Genomic DNA, 24,039 nt, shown 5'->3' with positions numbered 1-24,039 from the left:
TCTTGCGAAGCCAGGAATAAAGCCCCGGTAATTCGTTTGCTTCGGAGCCTTACTGAACCAGCTGTCTGTATAAAATAGTTTAAGAAAAAAAAATGAGGGTCTGGTTCGGACGAACCTATTGCGTATATTGTAGGCTTCTAAGTAGATATGCCCACGAAGCCTCTCGTAACGTCTAAAGCAATAAATCCAGCTTTGCGAACCCTAAAGCTATCATCAGCACTCAAGAAGGCGTCGAGAAGACTGGAACTCATCTTTCTTCTAACCTTTTGGTTGAGACTTTGCAAGTGGCACGCCAAGTAACAAAATAATAAAAAAGGTAAGAATAAAAAAAAGGGGAATCATCACTGACCACAGACCGCCGGGGCTATATCAGTACATAATAAATGTGGGGTGTCGAGGTCGTTTCGAGAAATGTCCAGCACTTGTGAGCCGTGAAACATAGTGAACGTGGGCGCACAACGGAAGGAATGCCGTGAACGCATAGATTGGCGTGCAGAGCGAGACATGGTGATTGCAACACGTAAAGCTAGAAACACTAAACAGAAAGAAAAGAAATCGATCTCCTAGCTAGCTGGCTTGTACTGAGCAGGCGTTACTTCGGCTGCCATGGAATGTCGGGCTTCGTTTCTTACGCCCCCCCCCCCCCCACCCCACCCTTCTGAGCAGAAAATAGAGTTCATTCATCATTCATTCATTCATTCATTGAAACAGCATGTTTGCTCAGTATAATTAATTTACTTTGAATAATGAAGAAACAATAATGAAACCAAAACGCTTTGTTTTTACGTAAGAAAAAAGAAAAAAGAAAGACCAGCCTGTCTCTAGTCCCGTGAGGGGCACTAACATACACATAAGTGGGCGCCAGCTTGGCCAGAATTCGTGAATAATATACTGCTTTCCGTCCCTGAGATAAAAGCACACCCTCGAGGTCCACAACGCGCTTTATATATTGTGACCACTGGAAAGAGGCAAGCGACAAAAAATATATACGGCTTCGTGGTGACAAAATTGTCCGCATGAAAGGAGCGAAAGCGCAGCAGGACAGAGAATTGCACCATGGGAGCGAGCCTAAATAAGAAAATGGAAGAGAAGACGCTACTCATGTAGAAAAGGAAAGGAGGTCGGCAACCTGAGACACGGCTGAGTTAGGGAGCGGCACAACTCCGGCGAGGGACTCTTCTCGGAAAGCAATAACCCTGGGAGGGGGAGGGGATCCGAGCACTTTGCGGTGCCGGGCGAAGTGCATTCTTAGCTTAATAAAATCCTTAACGCAGTATGGGGATACCCGGCGAAGGCTTCCTTTTGCAGCTTAGCATTCTTACGAATTTGCATGGCGCTTAGAGAGACGGGTGCGATTAGATGATTTTGCTGAGTTTTGTTTTTACGCTGTCGCATCGCTTGACGCCGAAACTTTATGGTTTGTACTTTAGCGAAGCTCTGGCATCAAAAAATGTACGTATTCAGGCAGCTTATGTTCTGCTACTGCGACCCTTATATGTGTGCGGCGCTTTCTCTTTAAGTGATGGTCTGAAAAGCTTCAGTAAACAAATAACTTTGTGAAACTCTTGTGCGATGGTTTTTTTTTGTATGTTAGGCATCGCAATAGGATCTACTCGCACTGAATATTAGGACATAGGTGTGGAGTACATGCAAGTCTTATGCGGAACTGGATACGTTGTCACTGAAGTGTAAGAAGTGCCGTGTGCAATTTCACATGCCCCCGTATCTGAGCATGCTTACGTTAGTTGATTGCCTGCGAAGTTTGCCACCTGCATTGAGGACAAGAAGCGGAGCAAAATTCATAAAGGTATTATAAGTACCTCTGGAGGCAATGATCCCCATAGAGCCAATGCATTCAAATCGGTAACCGCAAAGGCACCGCTATGTTGCTACTCTGTGCAGGCGCAGACGCCGAGACGCGACTGCAACGACACTCGCAATCAACGTTATCATGAGTATCCTTCAGTATGACGGTGCCATTTATTTCAAGAGCCTTCGAGCACACCCATTTCCGCACCGTAAATATTACAGAGAAGTTTTATAAAGGGCCATTGGATCTCAATCACAATATACGGAGGGAACTTTACACATTATCCATATGCACGTGGTATACGTGAATGCTTGGTCTTGCATGATATTTTGATTATCCTTAGCGTTACGAAAATACGAGGTAACAAAATGGCGGCGTCCTTGCGGATGGCATGGCACTTCTTTTCCTCAGCTTTTCCCATAGAGTTAGTGTACTTACTCTGTGGCGAATTGTTTCTTGAAACGATTTGCGAGAAGAAATGTGTAGAGAAGGGGTGCAGCGCTTGCACCAATATATCAAAAATACGAATTCATACTTTTCCCGCCAGTCGCAAATCATCGTATGCCAAATGCGCCTAAAGCACATTTCGTTTGCAGTTCAGTAAAAAAATTGACAGACTTGGACGTGATCCCGCGACGTACAATAACAACGATTCTTTTCTTGCCGATTTGGAAAAAATCCCAACAATGAAAGCTACTCCATGTTCTAATGACCACACACAGGGACAATACTTTTGGTATGTATTCCGCACAAGTGTTAGAAGCGCTGTTCTAGCACACATTTTTCAAAAACTATGCTGCACAGGTCGCATGAAGAGTAAGATGGTTCGTTTCATAGAGCCGCCTTTGCGTGATTTAGCTGACTATAGATGGTCTTCGAAACAAGCGGAGTGTGTGTGGGTGTGTGTGTGCGGGGGGCGGGGGGGGGGGCGAGGACAATACGCTGGGCCAGGATTCTCGCCACAGCGCACATGACCACACAGCTGGCGCAGCATTCACGCTGCATCAGTACTTATACAAAGAGGGGGCTCTCCACATAGCAGTTGTCACAAACGCAAGCTTTTGTACTCGTGCATTTCAACGAAACTGAACTTGAGCCTTCGTCACTTAAACATCACTAGCAAAACTTTGGACGCTTGTGTATACATATACACTCTGTTCTAAAAAAGAAAAAAAAAGAGAACGAAATGCTATACAGACAGTTTGCTAGCACATTAACACACCGCCATCATTGCTGTTCGTATGCAGCTGGAAGGGTAAAGACACACGAAGCTATCGTGTAGCTCAGCTTCGTTGTTTTGCGTGTAATCCGTCGTCTAATTGCTGGAGGCTTGCTTACGTCCCCGAACCTCCTTTCATGACGGAGTCGTCGGTGGAAAAGCGCGACAGCTTCTACGACAGGAATAAATGTTTGTTATTTTTGGGCAAGGATACGGAGCTATGGATATTTTGAGTGCCTGTGCCCATGAAAAAAGGAAGTATGTGCGGACGAAGGTAATTGGAACACGGGAGGTGTGGATTAACTGCATCAACCTCGGGGGGATGCAACTATAGCATCCTCTACTCTAGCAGCCTCGGGGTGTTGCAAGGAATTCCAAGCCACATGCGCGAAGTACGGTGCTCATGGCCAGTTCTCACCCCTCGATCTGTTCCTTTACATGTATATCGAAGCGTCGTTCATAGCCTCTTGTAATCACTTTTGTCCCCACCTGCACCTCCATTTTAGCAACCGGTGCCGCAAACATGATAAGGGTCGAGCCGACATGGGAAAAGTCTAGAAACCCCTTTCGTCGACTGAAAATTAGTCGCACATACGAAGTCTTCCGTGGCATCGTGATCAAAGCTAAACTGTTCACATATCACTAAGAATGCGTTGTGCGACAAAGCCCACCCGCTGAATCTGGAAGGGTTTCGGCTAAGGCATTCAATTTTTCTGCCGAACAGGCGAGCAATCAGGCCGAGCGCAACTTCCAGCCGGCATCCCCGAATATAATTGTTTCCCCCATTCGGTCCGGCTGAGTTTGCAGTGCTTGGACCACCGATATCACGTGAGCGCGAAACGGTAGCAGCCGACGCCGGAGAACCAGTTTACGGCTCGAGAGAATGCATTGTCATTCAGTCGCTGTCGCCGGAGCGCCTTTAAGCTGGGCCGGAGTTCATTGAAATTCCGAAGCGATGCCGGCGAGCAAGTCAGCAGTCTGAGACCTGGATCGGCGTCGACGTGACGCGATTGAAGTGGCCGGCGAGGAGGGGATATTGAGGCCGGAGAGAAAAGACGTCTCGAAACGGCCGCCAGTGACCGTCTACAGTTGTGGGCGTCTGTGGGAAACGTGCAGAGTAGGTCTGTCTGGAGCTGGTTCTGTGGTGGTGCTGGGAGGCCCTCGCACTCTCGTATAGTTCCGTGCAATAGACAGCTTTAATCACGATGTCCTTTGTTGCATCACGATGCAATGTGTCATGGTCTGTGCACTTTTGCAATTAGAGTTGCACTCAAGATTACTTTGGGTGCTCTAGGAAACACGTGCTTTTCATATGAACCCCTTTTTAACTAAGAGCAGAGGCACTGCGACATTTTTTAATTCTTTTAATAAAGCGGAGAAGGAGAAGAAGTGACTGTGGTATTTTGGCTTCAGTTATACAAACATACCAAGTTACGATGTTTTACAGATGCTCTTAGCGATAGTACGTGCGGAGCAACAGAATTCAGCGCTGGCGTTTGACCAGACTACCGCTTCGTGCTTTTCGTGGCGATAACGGTATGAAATGAGACATGCAGGTGAAATGGCCAAAATAGAAATGAGTGGTATATATATATATATATATTTCTTTCTCAACTAGCAATTCCGTACATGTCCCACAAGTTTGTGAAGTTGTACGCCGAAATCCAATACATGTGAACGAAATTGTATGCTTGCACTTGGTTGCACACTTGGTTTATCTCGAACGAGTTGAGGTCTACTAAATCATTCATGCAGCTCGTTTTTAACCACAGCTCTGCAAGTTTGGTCATGCACCGGGAAGTATAGAAAAGAACCCATGCCCACGTCGTCCTTAGCACTAACTTGTTAGAAACCATGTTAGTTCCATGGTTAACCACACTAATATTTGTGCCGAATATTGCGCACTGTCATCGTCCATTAAACTGGACATATTGTTAGCATTCATATGCTCGTCTGAAAATAAGCTGCTCTTCGAACGCGAGCCTCGAAGCTCAACGCTGTATTATCCGGCGGGATCAAGACATCACGCAGTCAACGGCTGTCATAAACTAATGACTCATTCAACCAAGGACATAAGCCAAATCAAATCTAACTATATTAAATGTTCTTTTTCTCTCTCTTTACACGATTGTTTCATTAATGAACGCTGAAAGAAAAGATCACTTTAGTACAATGATAATAATGATGAAAGTGGTTTGAATTGAATTAATTAATTACTGGGCTTTTACGTGCCAAAACCACGATCTGGTTATGAGGAACATCGTAGTCAGGGACTCGGGATTCATCTTGACTATCTTGATTTCTTTAAAATGCACCAAAATTTAGGTGCACTAGAGTTTTCGCAGTTTAACCCCATTGAAATGCCAGGGCCAGGGCCGGGTTAAACCCGCAATCTCGACCTCAGCAGCGCAACTGCATAGCTACTGTGATGGCGGTTTCTATTAGCATGCTCTTTGAAACGGGGCGGCGTCAAATACTCACCTAACCTTCTCGAGCTATTCAAGATTTTCTACATTACAGTCTAGCATTTTGCCTATCTATACTTTATATCAATTCTCTTTACTAACATCTCATCTCAGTATTGCGCATTTGCTTACGAACGAACACAAACGAACGACCAGCAGTGCTACATAGCCTCAACATTCGATGTTAGATTAGACGTGACTTGGTCATAAGCATCATCTTCCCTGTTCCCGTTTATCGCAGGAAAAGAATCTCTCCTAGCGATTTTAAATTATCCCTGAATTGCGTCAACCATCTTCTTAGTATGCCTTAAAATTTTCCAATATGTCAGACTACCAAATCACGAGCCGTTCTCGACAGCGTTCACCTATCCTTGGAACCCTTTCTGTTTCTCCGGATCACTACCGAAACCAACTAACCTGTTAATGGAGCCTATGTTTATCTCACTTCGCGCAGACTTTTTGCTTTTGTCGTCATGCCTCTTTTCCTATTGAGCACTATCACTCCTGTTTACTTTGAGGGCTTGGCTTCCGATTTAATTTTTTTTTCTAATTGGCTTTTCTACAAATTTCTCTTGGGTTGCCCGCAAACACAACGCCATTTCATTTATCTTTCGTTGGTTCTATGCCCGTTATACCTGCGGGTGGTGCGGGCTTACCCCCACTTTCTTTTTACGTTCTTTTTATTTGAGGGGGACAAACTAAGCAATATAAGACCTGTTCTCCGCTACATGACCTGGCATACATAAACTTCTTATCCTCAAAAAAATAACAAAGATATCACCCCCCCCCCCCCCTACTGCTTTGTAATCCATCGTGCCATCTCTCTGTTGATCTTCAGCTTATTTCTTTCTTTTTCAACACGGCTTGCTTGATGCTTTCCTGGTGAACGCCCAATTTTAGGCAGCACGTGTATAGTACTGGAACAGGCATGGTACTGGCAAGCGTACTGATCATATATGTTTGTTTTCGAGGACACCAGGTTAACTGCCATTTATAGCTTGACAGCTATAGCTTATAGCTTATAGCTTATAGCATGGCATAGTAGCCGTGACAAAGTAACGCACAGAACAAGAAGCAACACGCGAATAATTTTTAAAGTTTTTCTCGTTAGTGTGCACATCAAGTACGTCAATTACGTAGCATTGAAAGAGGTTGAGTTTAACTTTCAGGGAGCGCCAGATCTGGTCCTGGCTAAAGCAATGTGTTTCAATATGGTGCACAGTCAATGAAAGAGTAAATAAAGCCGACCACAGCTGAAGGCGGCAGTAATAACATGATGTGTTTAACTTCCTCTATCCTGCATGCAACGCTGCTCAGAACATTGTCACAGAGTCTCTCTAATCATTCTTTTTTTATTCCATAAGATTGGAAACACAGCGAGCAGCTGTTCCACTGTGTGATTGAGAAAGAACTCGAAAAGACTGCAAAAAAATTGGCTGGGGGGGGGGGGGGGAGCGGAGAGACGCGTTTCTCTATGGCTAGGACTAGGCCATCAAGTCTGAGTAGCAGGACGAAAACTAAAATGGATCTAGTTTAGGCGACGCACGTCCGTGCCCTGGCACTATGGCCCAGCAGCAGTATAATATTGCACGGTCGGCATTTTCTTACGAGCGCCCCCAGCGGGAGCTGCTTTCTACTCACAACTATTCAAGTGGATACTTAATTCTTGCACATTGGGACCTGGAACCAGTGATGGCTTAACTTCTTTTAAGCACTTTTTTGTGTGTTTCTCCGTCTTAGTTTCTACCTCCTTTAGTTTTAGTAGGCTGGCCCAGTAGTGCTTCAACACGTGAAATGCATGGTTACTCAGGAATGGTTACTCAATGACCACTTTCCCAGATGTTGGTCTAGCGCAGTGGTTACAGTGACGAAAAGTTTCTTTACTCGCACCTCGTCGGTGCTCGTAGAGTGAGTTGCACGTAGAAGCAGGGTAGCGAGAGCAACACTCTGCGAACATTTACTGTGCTCTAGCAAAGAGAGTTGCGTAATGTCTAAGAAGGGAGCGCTGCTTCAAGAAGTAGTTGTTTCAACGCGTTCTAGAGCTATTGGGCAGACATTACCAATGCACAGAAGGCTAATGTCTAACTCTCACTGGAATTAAGGCCGTTGCACATGATGCGATTTTCATCGCACCGGAACTGCGATTTCCGTCGCATGCGACGAAAATCGCCGTCGCACTGCTGACTCTGCGATTTTCGGCTGCGACCAACCAGTTGGTCGCAGCGTCGCAACATCGCAGCGACCGCTGCGATTTTGCGTCAAAATTGCACCAAGAGCTATTTCGCGCTCTGTTTGGGAAAATGGCGTCGGTCACTCACCACAACGTTTTATAGATAATTTTTTGTCTGTACATGTTGGCTCAGCAAGCCTCGAAGAGTGGATTGCACAATCGGTAGGTAACATCAGCATCTACACACGAACAGTGCAGATAAAAACTCGTAGGCCCGATTCGGTTCTGTGATTTCCATGCGCTTGTTGACAGGCTACTATGCTAATCACACGACGCTATTTTTGCACTGGCTTCGGGTGCTGATAGTACGTACTTTTGCGTGCTTTTCCATTATTCACATGTGCTGCAAGTTAGTAAATACTACGAGGTGTCCCTCACGAGAAGACATGGCCTTCGGATGTCGTCCCAATTTTCTGGTTGTACAAGCTACTCGCGATATACGAAAACACCACAGTTGAAGCGCGGTATGCTTTTACGGACGGAACAATTTAAAGAATACGCAACTACGGACAAATGCTACGGTCAAATTGTCACGCTATACGCGCGGCAATTTAGTTGCAGTCGGTTGGTTTGGGCATTCATGCACATTTTTCCCAATGAATTATCTCATTTCAAGGTTCTGTTGCTTCCGCTGCGAGATGCGACTGCTTATCAACCTCGCAAAGCAAACGTGCAAACTATATATCGTAATGAACGTTCTACAATAGCATATTTAACGCATTGACTGATAATAAACAGCATTGGCAATTTGTTTTCGCAGCATTACTTAAACAGTTTTTTGTTATTTTTCTTCTGCACAAAAAGCAATAAACCTTTAATCTGTTGCAGAATTTGTATCCTTAATGCACCTGTATTAACCCTCACATTAAAAGGTAATTGCATATATCGCTGACTTCAGTGCATCAAATTTATTTTGTTTATGCTGGTCGTAACATATCGCAGTATTCTAAGAAACTACTTCGCCATAAACATCCTTGCCTTTCCTTGCTTCCCTGTCTCTACTTCCTGTAAGACACATGCAATAATGCGAAAAGCAGGCAAACACTTTGTTTTTATAAGCAGTACTACAGTAGTTAACACATTAAACAAAAGCAGATCAAAATTGTGCAGTAAAGTCAGCAAGTTGCATTCCTTCCTGCGAATGATAGCATCTTTTCAAGTGTGGGTGGTTCTCAATTGCATGTCCACAGCTAATAAAGTGTGCGGACTCATCACGAGGCGTAGGCCTTGCGCATCAAGATGGAGGCAATGTTGCTAATGAGTCTGCAATTACATGTACTACTGCATAAACTCGTATAACCATATCCTATCATTACTCAGCCGAGCTTGCTCTGACTCATATTCACCAAAATTATACTCTGCTGAGCATGCTCTGACCCATGTTCGTCAAAATTCTACTTAGCCGAGCATGCTCTGACTCATATTGAATTGAATTGAATCTTTATTTTCATGTATCATACATGAAAACAAAGATTCATATTCACAAAGGTTCTACTCAGGCGAGCTTGCTCTGACTCATATTCACCTAAGACCGACTTAGCCGGGCTTGCTCTGATTGAAATTCACCAAAGTTCTACTTTGCCGAGCTTGCTCTCACTCAACTGCACCGAAATGCTACTCGGGCGAGCTTGCACTGAGCCATATTCACTAAAAATTTTATTAGCCGAGCTTGCTCTGACTCATATTCACCAAAATTATACTCAGCTGAGCTAGCACTGACTACCACGTGACAATATTCACCAAAAATTTACTCAACCGAGCTTGCTCTTATTCGTGTTCACCAAAATTCTCCTCAGCCAGGCTCACACGAACTCAGACTCGTGGTTAGTTCGAAGTCTCAGTGAGCCGACGTTCGAGTGAGTTCACCGAGCTATGTATACATTACATTATTTTGTGACCTGTGCGGTGCATGAGCCAACATTGCATATGTGTTGCATGGGATGAAATAAGGACAACTGTACACATTGCAGTTAGTTTTCTATAGTTTAACTAACATTTGCGTGAAAGCTTTACCTCATGTCGATTCAAGCAAGGTCATTGGATCTGCATCATATTTATGGCAATGCTTGCTATCTTGGCCTTTACTGGGTGGCCGCATTTTGTACATTTCAACAAAAGATGAATAAATGACTGTGGTGCAATATATTAAAAAAGATGCTTGCATCACTGCAAGTACAACAATCAGAACATGATACAAACACATGCACATAAAATGCATACAAATGCTAAATACAGAAGCAGACGGAATCAGTTGGCCACTACCTATTGCAACAAGAGAAAGAAAAATAACAGGCCATTACTGCAACAGCCACGCATAACCATTCCCCTTGCCAGCTACATGGACTATAGGAGAAAGACACGTGAAACCTAGCAGTTACTTCAAAGTAGCAGCTATGGACGCTTTTGCATTCGCAGCTGGCCACTCAACCACTCAAGTGTGTTCAGTGTGTATTTGTACTTAGGGACACTTTTATTGTCTATATCTTAAAAATTAAATGTGGTCTCCTCAAAAATTTTAGAATGTTTGGACTGTGAGGCTTGCAAAGGTAAATATTTTTATTCCATTCTTGTTCAAGGTATCTCTAAGTATCTCTAAGCTCTATTCTTGTAAAATATCTCTAAGCTCATACAAAAGTTTAGAGATATTGTCAGTGCTGCTACAAAGGAAATCCATACGGGTTCCTCGAAAGAAAAGCCTCGCAGTTGAAGAAAAATCGTCCTGGTCCGGACTCAAAACACGGGACCACGCCATTTTCCCTTTAACATATGTAGTCCGTATGACATTCGAGCAGAGAGAGAGAGAGAGAGATAAATGAGATGGGAAAGGCAGGAGGTTAACCGGAGATAGGTATCCAGTTTGCTATCCTGCACTGGGAAAGGGGTAGGGGAGACAGAAAGATAAGAAAAATGCACACACATAGAAAGAGGGTGATCAGAAAAAAAACACAAACACACGCACACACACAAAGGAACTCAGGAGTGTCACAGTCGTTCAAGCAGCAGCTGCTCCGACATTCGAGCAGCTTTTCAACGCAAGAAAGGGGATCAGCTTCCACTATTTTCTGGGTTGGGTTAACGCGGCAAATTCAGGGAGGCATAAAGTTTTGCTAATACAATCAGTTCGCGAATACCAATTAGATTGTACAATGACGCTTTCCTTGTACTTTCTTATTTGGTGAAATAATATAGTTTGAAAAGGTTCCAGTTAGCATGCTCTAACATTGGTCTAATATAGGTTGAGTACATGCATGACTAGCTTAACAGACTGGGAGCTGGCTTTCATTTCCAGGAAAGGAACCATACCACCTGCTCGAGTTGCATATGTTTTTGGTTGTCAAGGGTTTTCAGCCTCACTTTTAAGATAATGTGCCGCGCAGTAGAAGCACACGCATGCTATTAGCGGATCGTTTCGATAGCTTTCTTACTTTACACTTGCCACTATGAATACAGAATTTTAGCGTTCGATTTTGTTATTAACAAACAAACGTACTCCTAACATATTTAATGCTAGCCGTGGGGCTACGTGGCTGCGCTACGTACTTCAGCATATTAACTTAAGCTTCTTGATACAGATTCACAGCACACTAACAGCGCGAAAAACAGGACGAGAAAGTAGACGACGCCCATGTCTGTCAGAATGATATGAAACTACGTACACAAGCGACTGCTGCTCCTGAAAAAATGTGGTGTTGCCTTTTACGCGTTTCGAAATATTCAGAGAGCGCTTGTATGAATAATTACAGCCCACGCGTCACGACGGACGAACCAGGATGGCGCTAAGATTAAAGTTCACAACGCAAATTCCATTCCACGTTCAGTAATTACACACAGATCATTTGCGGCTTCCTTGAGGGGCAGACGTGAGATTTTGGGTTGGTGCTTGCTGCTAAGTTTGGTGCAAGAATATTGCTAGGAGCAGGAACCGCTTATGCGCACTTACGAGCAATATACACACATCCTTTCTTCAGAAGCTGACGTTAAGCACTGGTAGCGCGAGGGTCTCGGCGTTGACATGACGACGTCGCTGCAGCCAAATTTCGAATACTGCATATGCGATGACAACAGCTATATGGGCTTGTTGATAGGTCCTCATGTAATTTGTTGTATCGCAGGAAGAACGACACGGGCATAAAAGACACACGAGACAGCATACAGCGCCGAATGGCCAGCTGAACAGCTGTTTATGTCCATGTCTCCTCGTATTGAACTTCATGAACCGCTGTTGCGCACTCGAAAACAAATTAAACTTTGAAGCGTTTTTAAAACACAAAACACGCGTATTATTTTCTCCTATCAAAGACTGGTCAATAATTTTGTGACGCACAGGTGTTTCCATTACATTTGAAAAATTACACGAGTTATGCCACAAAATTTGGCAGCAAGCAACCTCAAAATTTGGCAGCAAGACAGATAAAAAAAAGGTGTCCGCGCTTCTAAGTAGTTGCAATGCTTTTTGCAATGGACGATTTACAGAATTCGAGTGCCATAGTTTGTGACGTTGCAGGCAGTGCGTCATGCGCAGACGCATTTGCGCATGTGTGACCTCGACTCTGGCTGCAAGCGAAGCTCGCTCGAGAGAAAGGAAGGGTTTGCATCTGTTCAAAATTTCCGCTGTTCTCGCGCTGTGCCACTGCTTGATAATTTACTGGCGCGATTACCACTACGTGATCTACGATGTGCGCTTATCTGTTTGCAATACACTAACCTGGTGAAGGACCACTTAAAACACTGGTCATCAGAAATAATGTGTAACTGGCGCTACGGCGTCTTCATAAGTATTGACCAGCTTTGTTGCGGTAAACTCCGCGATTCATGTGAAGTTTTAAAGGGGGGCTTTACTTCCAGAGTGGCCCATCATCGAAGTGCCCATTTCATGCTGCACGTTAGCTGCGTGTTTCTACCCGATAGAAAGACGAAAAACAACACAGTAACAAAGAATTGTACTGAGGTGATGATAAACGGCCTCCCACGGTGCCCACGCATTCTGAGACAATCATTCAAGGAGCGTTTACAAAACTGGTTACCGCGTGGTGTGAAATTGAAACACGAGCTCCGTCCGTCTGCCCGAAGTATGACAAAAATGCGTTTGACGCGGTGTTTTCCACTTCAATAGACTTTAAAGGACTGACTGGTCGGATAAGTGGTCTTGCGTTCTTACTTGGCAACTTAGCGCAAAGTGACGAACAGGCGAAAACAGTGCTTATTCTTGTCTTTTTTATTTGTGTCTGTACGCCTATAAACGCTAAGCTGACGTATAGGGCGACGTTCACATGAATCCGACAAAAACTGGTTGAGTCCGCTTGTCGGGCTGAGATTTGCCTGTCACGCTCAATGTAAATGCTTGCCAGTCGGGCTGAGCTGCTTGAGCTGAGTCGGGTTGAGCCAGGCCGACTGCACGACGTAGGCTGACCTAGCCCGGTCTATTTGAAGCGCATTTGAAGAATCGGTCGGGTCGGTAGTTCGCAGCCAGCAGCGATTAACTGGACGTATTGTCTTATCTCTGGGCTCGACGCAGGCTGTCGCCAAAATATCTACTCGTCAGGTACGAATTCATGTAAAGGTGGCGGAGCCGGGTTACCCGAGTCCACCTTCTGATTCAATACTCTCCTATCTGGTTCTTGTAAACGTAGCCATAGTGAGTACTTTCAGAATCGGTAGTATTCTCGGAGAGAAGTGAGTGGTTTGAAACAGGGAGTAAGGAAATCTGTGATTTCTTATGGCTTTCTTATGCGTCCCGTAAACTAGGAAAAAGTTTCTCGAAGTTCAGAGGAAAACCGTATGAGCGAACATTAGTAGGCGAAATGCGTTACTGAGTGAAACCATGCCTATGCAGAATTCAGATTAAATGTCGGGCTCAATGTATTATAACCATGAGTCAAACAGAAAGATTTACCTACGACAGACAGGCCGATGATTCAGCGCGCTTGACGACTGGTGAGGAAACAACGCTTAGCCAACTATCTTGCACTGCTCTTCCCGGCAGTGCATTTTGCTGACCGCCAAGCATCTATACGATGCAGGTTGCCAAGGCGACGTAAGGGCTCACGTCAGTATTTACGAATAAAATGTATGACGTCTTTCTTCTCAGCTTCACAAAAAGGGAGAAATGAACCGCAGACGAAAACTACCAATTCCTCACTCCACGCTATTGTTTTTATTGCATTGGTATGCGTTCAGCTTTTAATTATTATTTGTTTAATATAATTTCTGTGTCTGGTACAGTTCGTGTTAGGGCTCAAGGTTACGCTGCATTTAAGAAGGCATATATGATATCACCGAACGTAATTAACGAATCAGTGCCTTTCGACTGTGGTTCTTGTCCAAGGTCGCCATGTTGCACAAAACTCGTGAATACGGTGTATATAATTCTTGCTTGTTACGGAGCGCAAGGGCCGACGATGGGGCCACCTAAAAATGTTACGTTTTTCATCTTGAGCCAAGTACATCTAGTTAAAGTTCTCAATTTAGTTAAAAGCACAGACTAACCTATATTACTCCAGAGTGCTTTCCATTGTACAAACTTTTACTTTAAAATCGCCAATGAAATAGTACGTTAATAGACTTCAATGGTTCAAATAATTCTGCTCATTCCCAACCAAGTCCAAGATAAATGCGCAATCCTTACTTAGCGCAAGTCAATCAAGCGGTAGCAAAAAATACCTGAATCGAAATGATTGATTTACTCTTCCTTTCCAGTTCGCATGCAGTTCGGTAGTCGGCTTTGAATAAGGGATTCCCAGTCCTCAACAACGAATCACTTTGACTCCGCAGTAAAATGAATAGCGAGTCCTTGTAGCGTCTCTTTCATAATTGTCCCAAGTATTCGCAGCCTCAAACGCTTCATTTCGTCTCACAACAAAGTACGCCCTGCGCAGTCGCATTCTTCTGACATTCTCGCCGCACATTAGGATCCAGAGTTTGGGAGGCGTCCTTTATTTGCTGAAGACTTTGCGCCAATACAATGTTCCACTATGATCTGAGTATGGACGCTTGTTGTCCCGAATAGCCCATTTATGTGTTGTAGTGTATTCTTTCTCCGGCACGAGTGATATCAAATTGCTGCGGAAACATCAGACGTTGAGCTTCTACAACGAGCGCCGCTCAGTCATGCAATTGTGAAGTGCGCCTTACGTTCGCAATTGCCAAGTACTAGACACAGCCGTCACATACGTGAGGTGCCTATGTTAGAACCGGGACATCACGAACACAGCCAGGGTCTGCGCAACTCCATCGGGAGCAAACATTCAGAAACAATGGCGCTACTCTGGAGCTGACTCACCAGAGGAACTCCTTGCAGAAGGCGCAGAAGGTGGGTTGTCGGAAGAATTTCTCGATGAATTTGTGACCCTTGACCTCGAAGACTTTCTGGTGCTTGATGGCGCCCCGGCGGCGGGTGATGCCTCCGGCCGCCTTCGGTTCCTCCTCAAGAGGAGTGGCTGCGCAGCCAATGGGAAGGAGATGCGAGGCAGATAGTTTCAGGCTAAAATAGTGTACAAAATATTTTGTGGCATGCTTCAAGCGAATAGCAGGCCGAATAACGAGACAAAACGGTGCAAAGCAAGCCAACTTCCTTGCAACAGTAACAAGGCAAAGTGGTTTAAAGTTAACACAACGCCATTTATAGTATGACAGAATACGGTCAGCGAGAAGCCAGCGCCTTGTTTGAGAAACTTGAGACGTGCGTTTGAACTGGGTAATCCAAAGCTGGGCAATTTGAGCAGCCGTGAACAGGTGCGAAGGAAAATGAATGTTTTATGCATGTACTTTCGCGATGAACTCCGGGCTTCACTGGTACTGTTAAACGAATTTGGAACCTTACGTTCCAAGCTTGTCATTCGGACAATTTTCGTGATGCCCAAAACACCGCAGAAATCGCCAAGTGCCGAAGCTTAGCGACAACGCCGTTGTCAGTGCCCCGGCTTTCAGCCGCACATTGCGGCATGGGCATGACTGATTCCGAGTGGCGCATGCTCAGGCAATTGTGGCCACTGCCCATTCGGCCACCTGCATAAGTTTGCAGCAATGCGCCAGCGTATTTTAGTGGACAGAATTTTTTTCAAAGCGCGATATTTCAAAAGGCCGCTCGAATTTCAACAACTTTTTGTTAACAACGTCCCCGACAGGGTACTGCCTCTTTAAAACATACGCATTTACAGCAACTGCGTCGCAGCGTTTTGGTCAGGGCCAAAACACTGCAAAACAAGCGTATTCCGCGATATGGCACGAGTGGTGAAGATTTTAATGTGAAGCATTCTTCTCCGAGTCCAGCCACTTCATGGCAGGCGAGTATATCTCGCAATGTTGCTGGGCCCATAGCAGTGACAGCGCAGTGTAAAATTTGGCGCCAGAGGGGCCACTGGCTTGTGCACTGGTGCCACTAGGTTTTAGTTTGCTTTCAATTTTATATCTGCCCATTACATACATTCCGTCTTACTTATTATAAATATTGTTACGGGGAGTATTTAATTAACCGTGAACGGCTAGCGCTTGCCTAGTCAAGACTGCACAGAGCGCACAGGTTCCAGCAGGTTTTCAGTCCGACAAGAGAGCCTCTGACCCAGCCCCACTACAATGTCTTTGTCTTTGCCATTGCTCGTGACATTATCCCCGGCCGATGAAACACCGTCCCGGTGCTTGTTGTGATCAAAATGGATTATCACAGTTGTAAAGTTTGAGGCGGGAAACATGTACGATGTCAGTTCGCGGTGCGGCAGTCGATGAGGTGGATGCCATGGGAAATATCTCATAGGTGACAGGAGTTACCTGGCGCAGCACGCGATAGGGTCCGACGTACCGCGACATTAACTTTTCACACAGGCCGACGCGACGAGATGGGAGCCAGAGAAGGACGAGAGAGCCCGCTGGAAAATCAGTATCCCGGTGTCGACGACCGTAGATGGCCTTTGTGTCTGCGATGACGTGAGCCGAGCGCGGGCTACTGTGCGCGCGACGAGCGCACGCGTGATGACATCTTGCGCATAGGAAGTCGTGGACGTGGAGGCCGGATCAGAAGGGAGCAAGGTGTCAAAGGGTAGTAAGGGATGGCGTCCAAAGAGAAGATAGAAGGGTGAGTAGCCGGCAGTTTCATGACGCGATGAGTTGTATGCAAATGTGACGAACGGGAGCGCAACGTCCCAATCATGGTGGTCATCGGAAACGTACATGGAAAGCATGTCGGTCAGTGTACGGTTTAAGCGTTCGGTGAGTCCATTAGTTTGAGGGTGATATGAGGTCGTGAAGTTGTGATGAGTAGCACATGATCGAAGTAGATCGTCAACCACACGAGACAGGAAGCAGCGACCGCGATCTGTGAGTAGGTGTCGTGGAGCACCATGTTGGAGGATGACGTCGTACAATAGGAAGTCGGCTACGTCTGTGGCGCAGCTGGTTGGCAACGCTCGAGTAATTGCAAATCGAGTGGTAAATCCGTAGCGACTGCAATCCATTTGTTGCCTTTCGTGGAAATTGGAAAGGGACCCAGCAAGTCCAGGCCCACTCGATAAAATGGCTCGGCTGGAACGTCAATTGGCTGAAGGAGACCAGCGGGTAGAGTCGCAGGTTTCTTCCGACGCTGACACAGGTCACAAGATGTTACGTAGCGGCGAACGGACCGATAAAGGCCCTTCCAGAAAAAGCGTCGTCGTATGCGATCATAAGTTCTGGATACGCCTAAGTGCCCGGAAGTGGGGGCGTCATGAAACTGGATAAGGACATCCCTGCGCAGATGATGCGGGACAACGAGCAGGAGTTCTGCGCCGTCGGGGTGCATGTTGCGGCGGTAAAGAACGTTATCCTGAAGCAAGAATATGTTGAGGGAAGGGTCGAGGGTGCCGGATTGCAGACGGTCAATAAGAGAGAGCAAAGATGGATCTCGACGTGTTCGTTGGCCACATGGGTGAAGTCTGTTATCGCCAAGACATAGGTGTCGGGGTCCGTTTCAGTGGAGTGGGATGGTTCAACGGGATGGCGGGAGAGGCAATCGGCATCATTGTGTAACTTGCCAGATTTGTAGACTACCGAGAACGTGTACTCCTGTAAGCGTAATGCCCAACGGCCGAGCCTCCCGGTGGGGTCTTTGAGTGTTGAAAGCCAGCAGAGCGCATGATGATCTGTTATGACCACGAACGGCCGTCCATAGAGGTACGGACGGAATTTCGCGACAGCCCAGACGAGAGCTAAGCACTCCCGCTCAGTAATGGTGTAATTCTTCTCCGACTGTGACAGAACACGACTAGCATACGCTATCACACGGTTGGCTCCGTTCTGTGTTTGGGCGAGGATAGCACCAATGCCATGGCCGCTTGCGTCAGTGCGAAGTTCTGTTCTAGCAGCGGGGTCAAAATGAGCCAGCACAGGTGGTGTAGTGAGGGCAGAAATCAATGACGCTATTGAAACTCATGAGAGTGGACAAGACGAGAAAGAAGAAGACGGCGCGCGCCTTTGCAGCCCGCCGTCTTCTGAAATGAGTACGAGCTAAAGATAATAAGTGCTCTGCACAACATCAACGCGTACCTTTCTCGGTAAGAAGTACGGCAAACAGCGAGGGAGCAAACCAATTTCAATGGCGAGACTAGACAATCTCAGCAAGCAACAATAGTGAAGCTACCGAAGCTAGAACTAATGAAGTTTGACGGCGACAAAATGAAATGGCAGAGATTTTGGCGGCAATTTGAAACAGCTGTACACGAAAGAACCGACTTGAACGAAAATCAGAAATTTACATACCTTCTGTCATCACTAACCGGAGAAGCGGCAGCTGCCGTGGAGGGACTACAGTTTTCTGACAGTAACTATGGGAAAGCCATTGATATACTCAAGAAGAGGTACGGAAAAGATGACGTGCTGGTAGAAATGCACATGAAAGAAATGACTAACTTGAATACAGTAGCGAGCTGCAACGACATTGACGGTTTAAGAAAGCTGTCACAAAAGGTGCAAGTGCCATACGTGGTTTGGAGTCCTTAGGATGAAAAGCGAGTCTATGCATCGATGTTGCTTCCGATCCTGAAAAGAGCTTTGCCTGGATATGTACATTGGATTCCAGTTAAAACAAAGGGAAGCGCATCAGTCTATCTTCATCACGAGATCAGAATTTGGCTATACGTCAATAAGATAATCTTAGGCGCTTGATGAAATACATCGAAGATCAAGTAGAGTGCAGAGAGGACTTGTCAACAGAAAGGAGAGAAAGCTACCGCCACAGGGCTGAGAGTAAGCAGCATACAAGAACTGTTAATTTTCAAAGTACAGCTGCAAAGTTTTGCATATTTTGCGACAATACAACTCATTATACTGATGATTGTAGGAAAACAATGCCTTATGAAGACAAGAAAATGAAGTCAGAGAGGCAAACAGATGTTTCCGCTGTACCAGGCCTCGCCATACTGCTAAAATATGTAAGGCAAACATTAGGTGCAAATATGTCGAAAATGGCATGCGACGTCTATGTGCCAAGCAAAGAACTGACAGCACAGTGTACAACATCTACTCTTGGTGAAAGTGAAAATCAAGAAGAGAAAACATCTACATGCCAGTTTACGAACAACTCATCAAGTGTATTTCTGCAGACTGCAGTTGCATTAGCAGAAGGTAGAAGGCAGTCATGTTATTGTCGTGTTCTACTGGATACTGGCAGCCAAAGATCATTCATACTGAAAAGCCTATCTGAGAAACTCGGCTGTAAGGTTAAAGGAAAAGAAAGGCTCACGATAGGCTCATTCGGAGGAGGTCAAAATGAAAGAGTCATGAATTCAGTTGAAGTTAAACTGAAAAGTACCTCCAGTAGTGAAGAAGTGGAAGCAAGTTCACTTAGACATAATTTCAAAAGAAAGATTACCGTTCCTGCCTATTTCACTGCAAAAGAAGTATGAAAAGGACGGATTCAAGCTGGCTGACGTTTCATGTAAAGGCACATCATGCATAGAAATTGGAATACTTATTGGATCAGACCAGTATTGGCAAGTAATGACAGGTGGGATCCGAAGACTAGAAGAAAGCTTGACAGCAGCAGAAACCATATTCGGCTGGACACAACAGGGTCATGCTAGGATATCAGCAACAATAATGGAGAAGTCAACCGTAATGGTACTTAACGTCAACGTGGATAACTCTGAGATACAGACAAGCTCAGCCATTTCAAGGGTATTGAAAATCTAGGCATAAAGTGCCCTGAGAAAGAATCCGGGAGAGAAGAGGCAGTGATTCAGCACTTCAAGAGGCACTTAAAATTTGAAGAGAAGCGATATTCTGTCAGACTTCCATGGAAAGATAACGTGGAACTGATGAAAACAAGAGCGTAGCTATGAACAGATTACGACAACTCACTCGACGGCTACAGAAGGACGAAAGCATACTCCGGCGCTATGACAGTGCTATCAGAGATTATTTAAATAGTGGAGTAGCAGAAGTGGTCGACAGAAAAAGTAGACTGATGACACACTGCTACTACATGCCGCATCAGGCAGTGATAAGGGTAGATCGACAAATCACAAAGATAAGAATTGTATTTGATGCATCTTCATCGTCGACAAAAGGGTTTTCTTTAAACGATAACCTCGAAACAGGACCGAATCTCAATTGTGATCTGGTGCATATGCTGATGAACTTCCGACACCATCACATAGCAATGACAGCTGATATAGAGAAAGCATTTCTGCAGATTTCAATACACGAAGAAGATAGAGACGCATTGCGTTTTCTTTGGTGGGACAGAATTCCAAGCGGTAGCAACGCAAAAGTCGTGACATGGAGAATATCAAGAGTCACGTTTGGGACAGCTCCGAGTACTTTCTTACTTGCAGCAACTATACGAAACCACCTAAGCAAGTTGGAAGATAACTTTCCGGAAACGATTAAGCAGTTGAAGAACAACATTTACGTCGACGACGTGATACTGGGAGCCAACTTATCCGAAGAAGCCGAAAAACTTTATAAAGAGACAAAATACATTTTTCAAGAGGCGTCAATGACACTCAGAAAGTTCAAAACTAATGAGCCTGGATTACAGCGAACTATAGACATACAAGAGGAAAACACAGGCATGGAAACCTCAACCCAGATAAAGGTACTTGGCATCAGATGGAATTACGAGGAAGATAGATTGTACCTCCCATCTTTTGACACAAAGGACATCGATACGAGCAGTCCAATTACTAAGAGGCAAATGCTACAGCTAACAGCAAGAATATACGATCCTCTAGGCGTCTTAACTCCATTCACAGTGACAGCTAAGCGACAAATACAAAACATGTGGAGGAAGGGGACATCTTGGGACGACCCACTACCAGAAGATGAAACGGCGTGGAGGAACTGGATTCAAGAGCTACGATTAATACATGACTTCAGCATACCTAGATGGTTTGATATTAACCAAGGCAGCCAGCCTCTTCACACGGATCTTCATTTGTTTTCTGATGCAAGCCCGTACGCTTACGGAACAGCAGCCTACTTGATAAATACCTACGAAAACCAAAAACAGTCTGAGCTACTCATAGCAAAAGGACGAATAGCTCCAATGAAAGAAATGTCTTTGCCAAGACTCGAGCTAATGGCTGCGACGTTATCTGCACGCCTCTCTGAATATATCAGAAGAGGATTTGTAAGAAAACTCAACGAAACGAGATATTGGACAGACTCGACCATTGTTCTCAGTTGGTTACGCGGAAAGAAAAAAACGAGACAATTTTGTCGAAAACAGAGTGAAGGAGATAAAGGAAAAAACGAAACTGTCAGAGTGGAATTACGTTGCAAGTGAAGAAAACCCAGCTGATTTGATGACTAGAGGTGTAAGCGCAGAGCGTCTGAAACTCAGAGCTATGGTGGCATGGTCCAAAATGGTCAGTTCTGAAAAAGAAAAATACAGAACAAACAGAAGCAGAAGACGACACGAGCATGGTGAAAGTTATGCGATTAACACATGCACCTCAAATACGGCAGTGATTGACGCGGAGAAGTATGGCACATACATACGCTTACTCAGAGTCACAGCTTGGGTTCTCAGGTATATCCGGAATATACGAAAAAAGAGACCGATCAGCGGAGATCTGAGTTTTGAGGAACTGAAGAATGCTGAGACGACAATAATCAAGCTAGAACAAACATATACGAGAAAACATAGTACAGAGCAAGAGCATTCCTACGAAGACAACAAGGATCTTTCTTCATGGTACGGAAGTCTTTGAAGACGATCAATGTCTGATAAGACACAAAGGTCGGCTACTTCAAAGTGGATTATCATACAACGAAAGGCATCCTATTGTGCTGCCAAAGTGGACGGCTGGTACAAAGCTACTGGTACGCCATATCCATCAGCTCACGCTGCACGGAGGAATAAGCGTCACATTATCACAGCTTCGAACTAAGTACTGGATAATACAAGGAAGACAGCTCGTGAAGAAGATAATTCATGGATGTCTAAAGTGCCAACGATTTGACGCTAGACCACTACACCAAGAAACAGCACCACTTCCTGCTGACAGAGTCAACGAGCGACAACCATTTGAAGTGATCGGAGTGGATTTCGCGGGTCCGTTACTTGTAAAGGACGTGATGAAAGGTACTACAACACAGTATGTTGCAATATTTGTATGTGCTACCACACGAGCTGTACATCTCGAAGTTGTGGACAACACGACACGAAGCATTCTTACATGCATTCCGAAGATTTACTGCGAGACGAGGGCTATGTTGCATCATTTATAGTGACAACGCAAGGACGTTCAAGAAGGCCAACAGAGACATCAACCGTATGATAAAGGAACTACAGAAAGAAGTCTCCAAAAGAGCAAGCCAAGGGGATCAAATCAAATGGAAGTACATCGCAGAACAAGCGCCTTGGTGGGGAGGCTTTTATGAAAGAATGGTACGAAGCATGAAATCAACAATGAGGAAAGTTATTGGGAAAAGACTGTTATCAAGAGAAGAGATGCAAACACTAACAACTGAAGTTGAAGCTGCCCTAATAACAGACCGTTGACCTATGTATACAGCGAACCAGATGAACCTCTACCTATTGTGCCGGCTGATATAATAGGTGGAAACATAGAATCAAAGACAGTACAGAAAGTGAAAAAAAGATCAGCATAGAAGAAATGTGGAGAAATAAGCAAAAAATTACGAAAGATTGGTGGAAGAGATGGAACAAGGAATATCTGAAAGAACTGAGAGAGCAGTGTAACGCAAGAAAGCAAGAAATGACATTGAACCAAGGAGATATCGTTTTGATCGGTGCACGTGCTCCTAGATCCTTCTGGAACCTGGCTAAGGTCATTGAAGTATATTCTGGAGTCGACGGGAAACCATGCTCCTGTCTCTTAAAATCCAAAGGAAAACTCGTTCGGAGACCTGTTCAACACCTATACACACTCGAAGGTTGCTTCCACTGATGAGAAGGAAACTTTTCGCGGCCGGAAGCTATTGAAACTCATGAGAGTGGACAAGACGAGAAAGAAGAAGACGGCGGGCTCCAAAGGCGCGCGCGCTAAGAAAAGCAATAAAGAAAAGAATACAGCGTTCGGCGCGCGGCGACGATTTCATCTCCATTGACGTCATACGGAACCTCACGGCGACGGCGACGGCGACGGCGACGCCGACGGCAGAAATCTGCTTTTGAGTGTCCATATAATTGCTATCGCAATAAAAAGAAGAATCTTGATTTCGTTCGCATCGAACGCAGCTGTCTCGTCTCGTTTCTGCGATAGACGCAAAGGAAGACGCTTGGTCCGCGCCCCAAGAAAAAGCCGCATCCTTTTGATTAGGTCCATGAGGGGACCAATGTCCGCGAAGTTGAGAACAAAGCGGCGAAAGTAGGAGCAGAGCCCAAGAAAGCTGCGCACTTCTTGAGTGGACCGTGGAACTGGGAACTCGCGGACGGCACGGACCTTGTCAGGGTCTGGTTGGACACCAGTAGCGTCGACTAAGTGTCCAAGTAATTGATCTGGCGGCGCCCAAATGTACACTTAGACGAATTGAGCTGGAGGCCAGCCCGGCGAAGAGATGTCGAGAATGGCCGGCAGACGAGGGAGGTGGCTGTCAAAGCGGGCGAGAAAACGATGACGTCGTCCAGATAACAAAGACAGGTCGACAATTTCAGACCGCGTAGGAGAGTGTCCATCATGCGTTCAAAGTTGCAGGAGCATTACACAACCCAAAAGGCATAACCTTAAATTGGTAGAGGCCGTCGGGTGTGATGAATGTGGTCTTCTCGCGGTCGCGGTCATCGACGGCAATTTGCCAGTATCCCGAGCGGAGATCTAGCGACGAGAAATATTTGGCACCATGGAGGCAGTCGAGCGCATCATCAATTCGTGGGAGAGGA

At 45.3% G+C, this 24,039-nt stretch overlaps 1 protein-coding gene across 3 annotated transcripts in view; it reads right to left on the bottom strand.

Moving 5' to 3' along the window:
• Positions 1 to 24,039, bottom strand: part of LOC119466489 (protein kinase C delta type) — a 711,485-nt gene that overhangs the window by 369,113 nt on the left and 318,333 nt on the right. For all 3 annotated transcript variants that reach the window (XM_049657504.1, XM_037727002.2, XM_049657505.1), the window contains one exon: positions 15,004 to 15,160. In XM_049657504.1, coding sequence (XP_049513461.1) covers positions 15,004 to 15,160 — 157 coding nt within the window. The remainder of the gene's footprint in view (positions 1 to 15,003; positions 15,161 to 24,039) is intronic.

This window comes from Dermacentor silvarum, chromosome 10 (genome assembly GCF_013339745.2).
Source record: "Dermacentor silvarum isolate Dsil-2018 chromosome 10, BIME_Dsil_1.4, whole genome shotgun sequence".
NCBI classification, from domain to species: Eukaryota; Metazoa; Arthropoda; class Arachnida; order Ixodida; family Ixodidae; genus Dermacentor; species Dermacentor silvarum.
The sequence above is the reverse complement of the archived record's forward strand: the minus strand, read 5'-3'. Positions and strand labels throughout refer to the sequence as shown.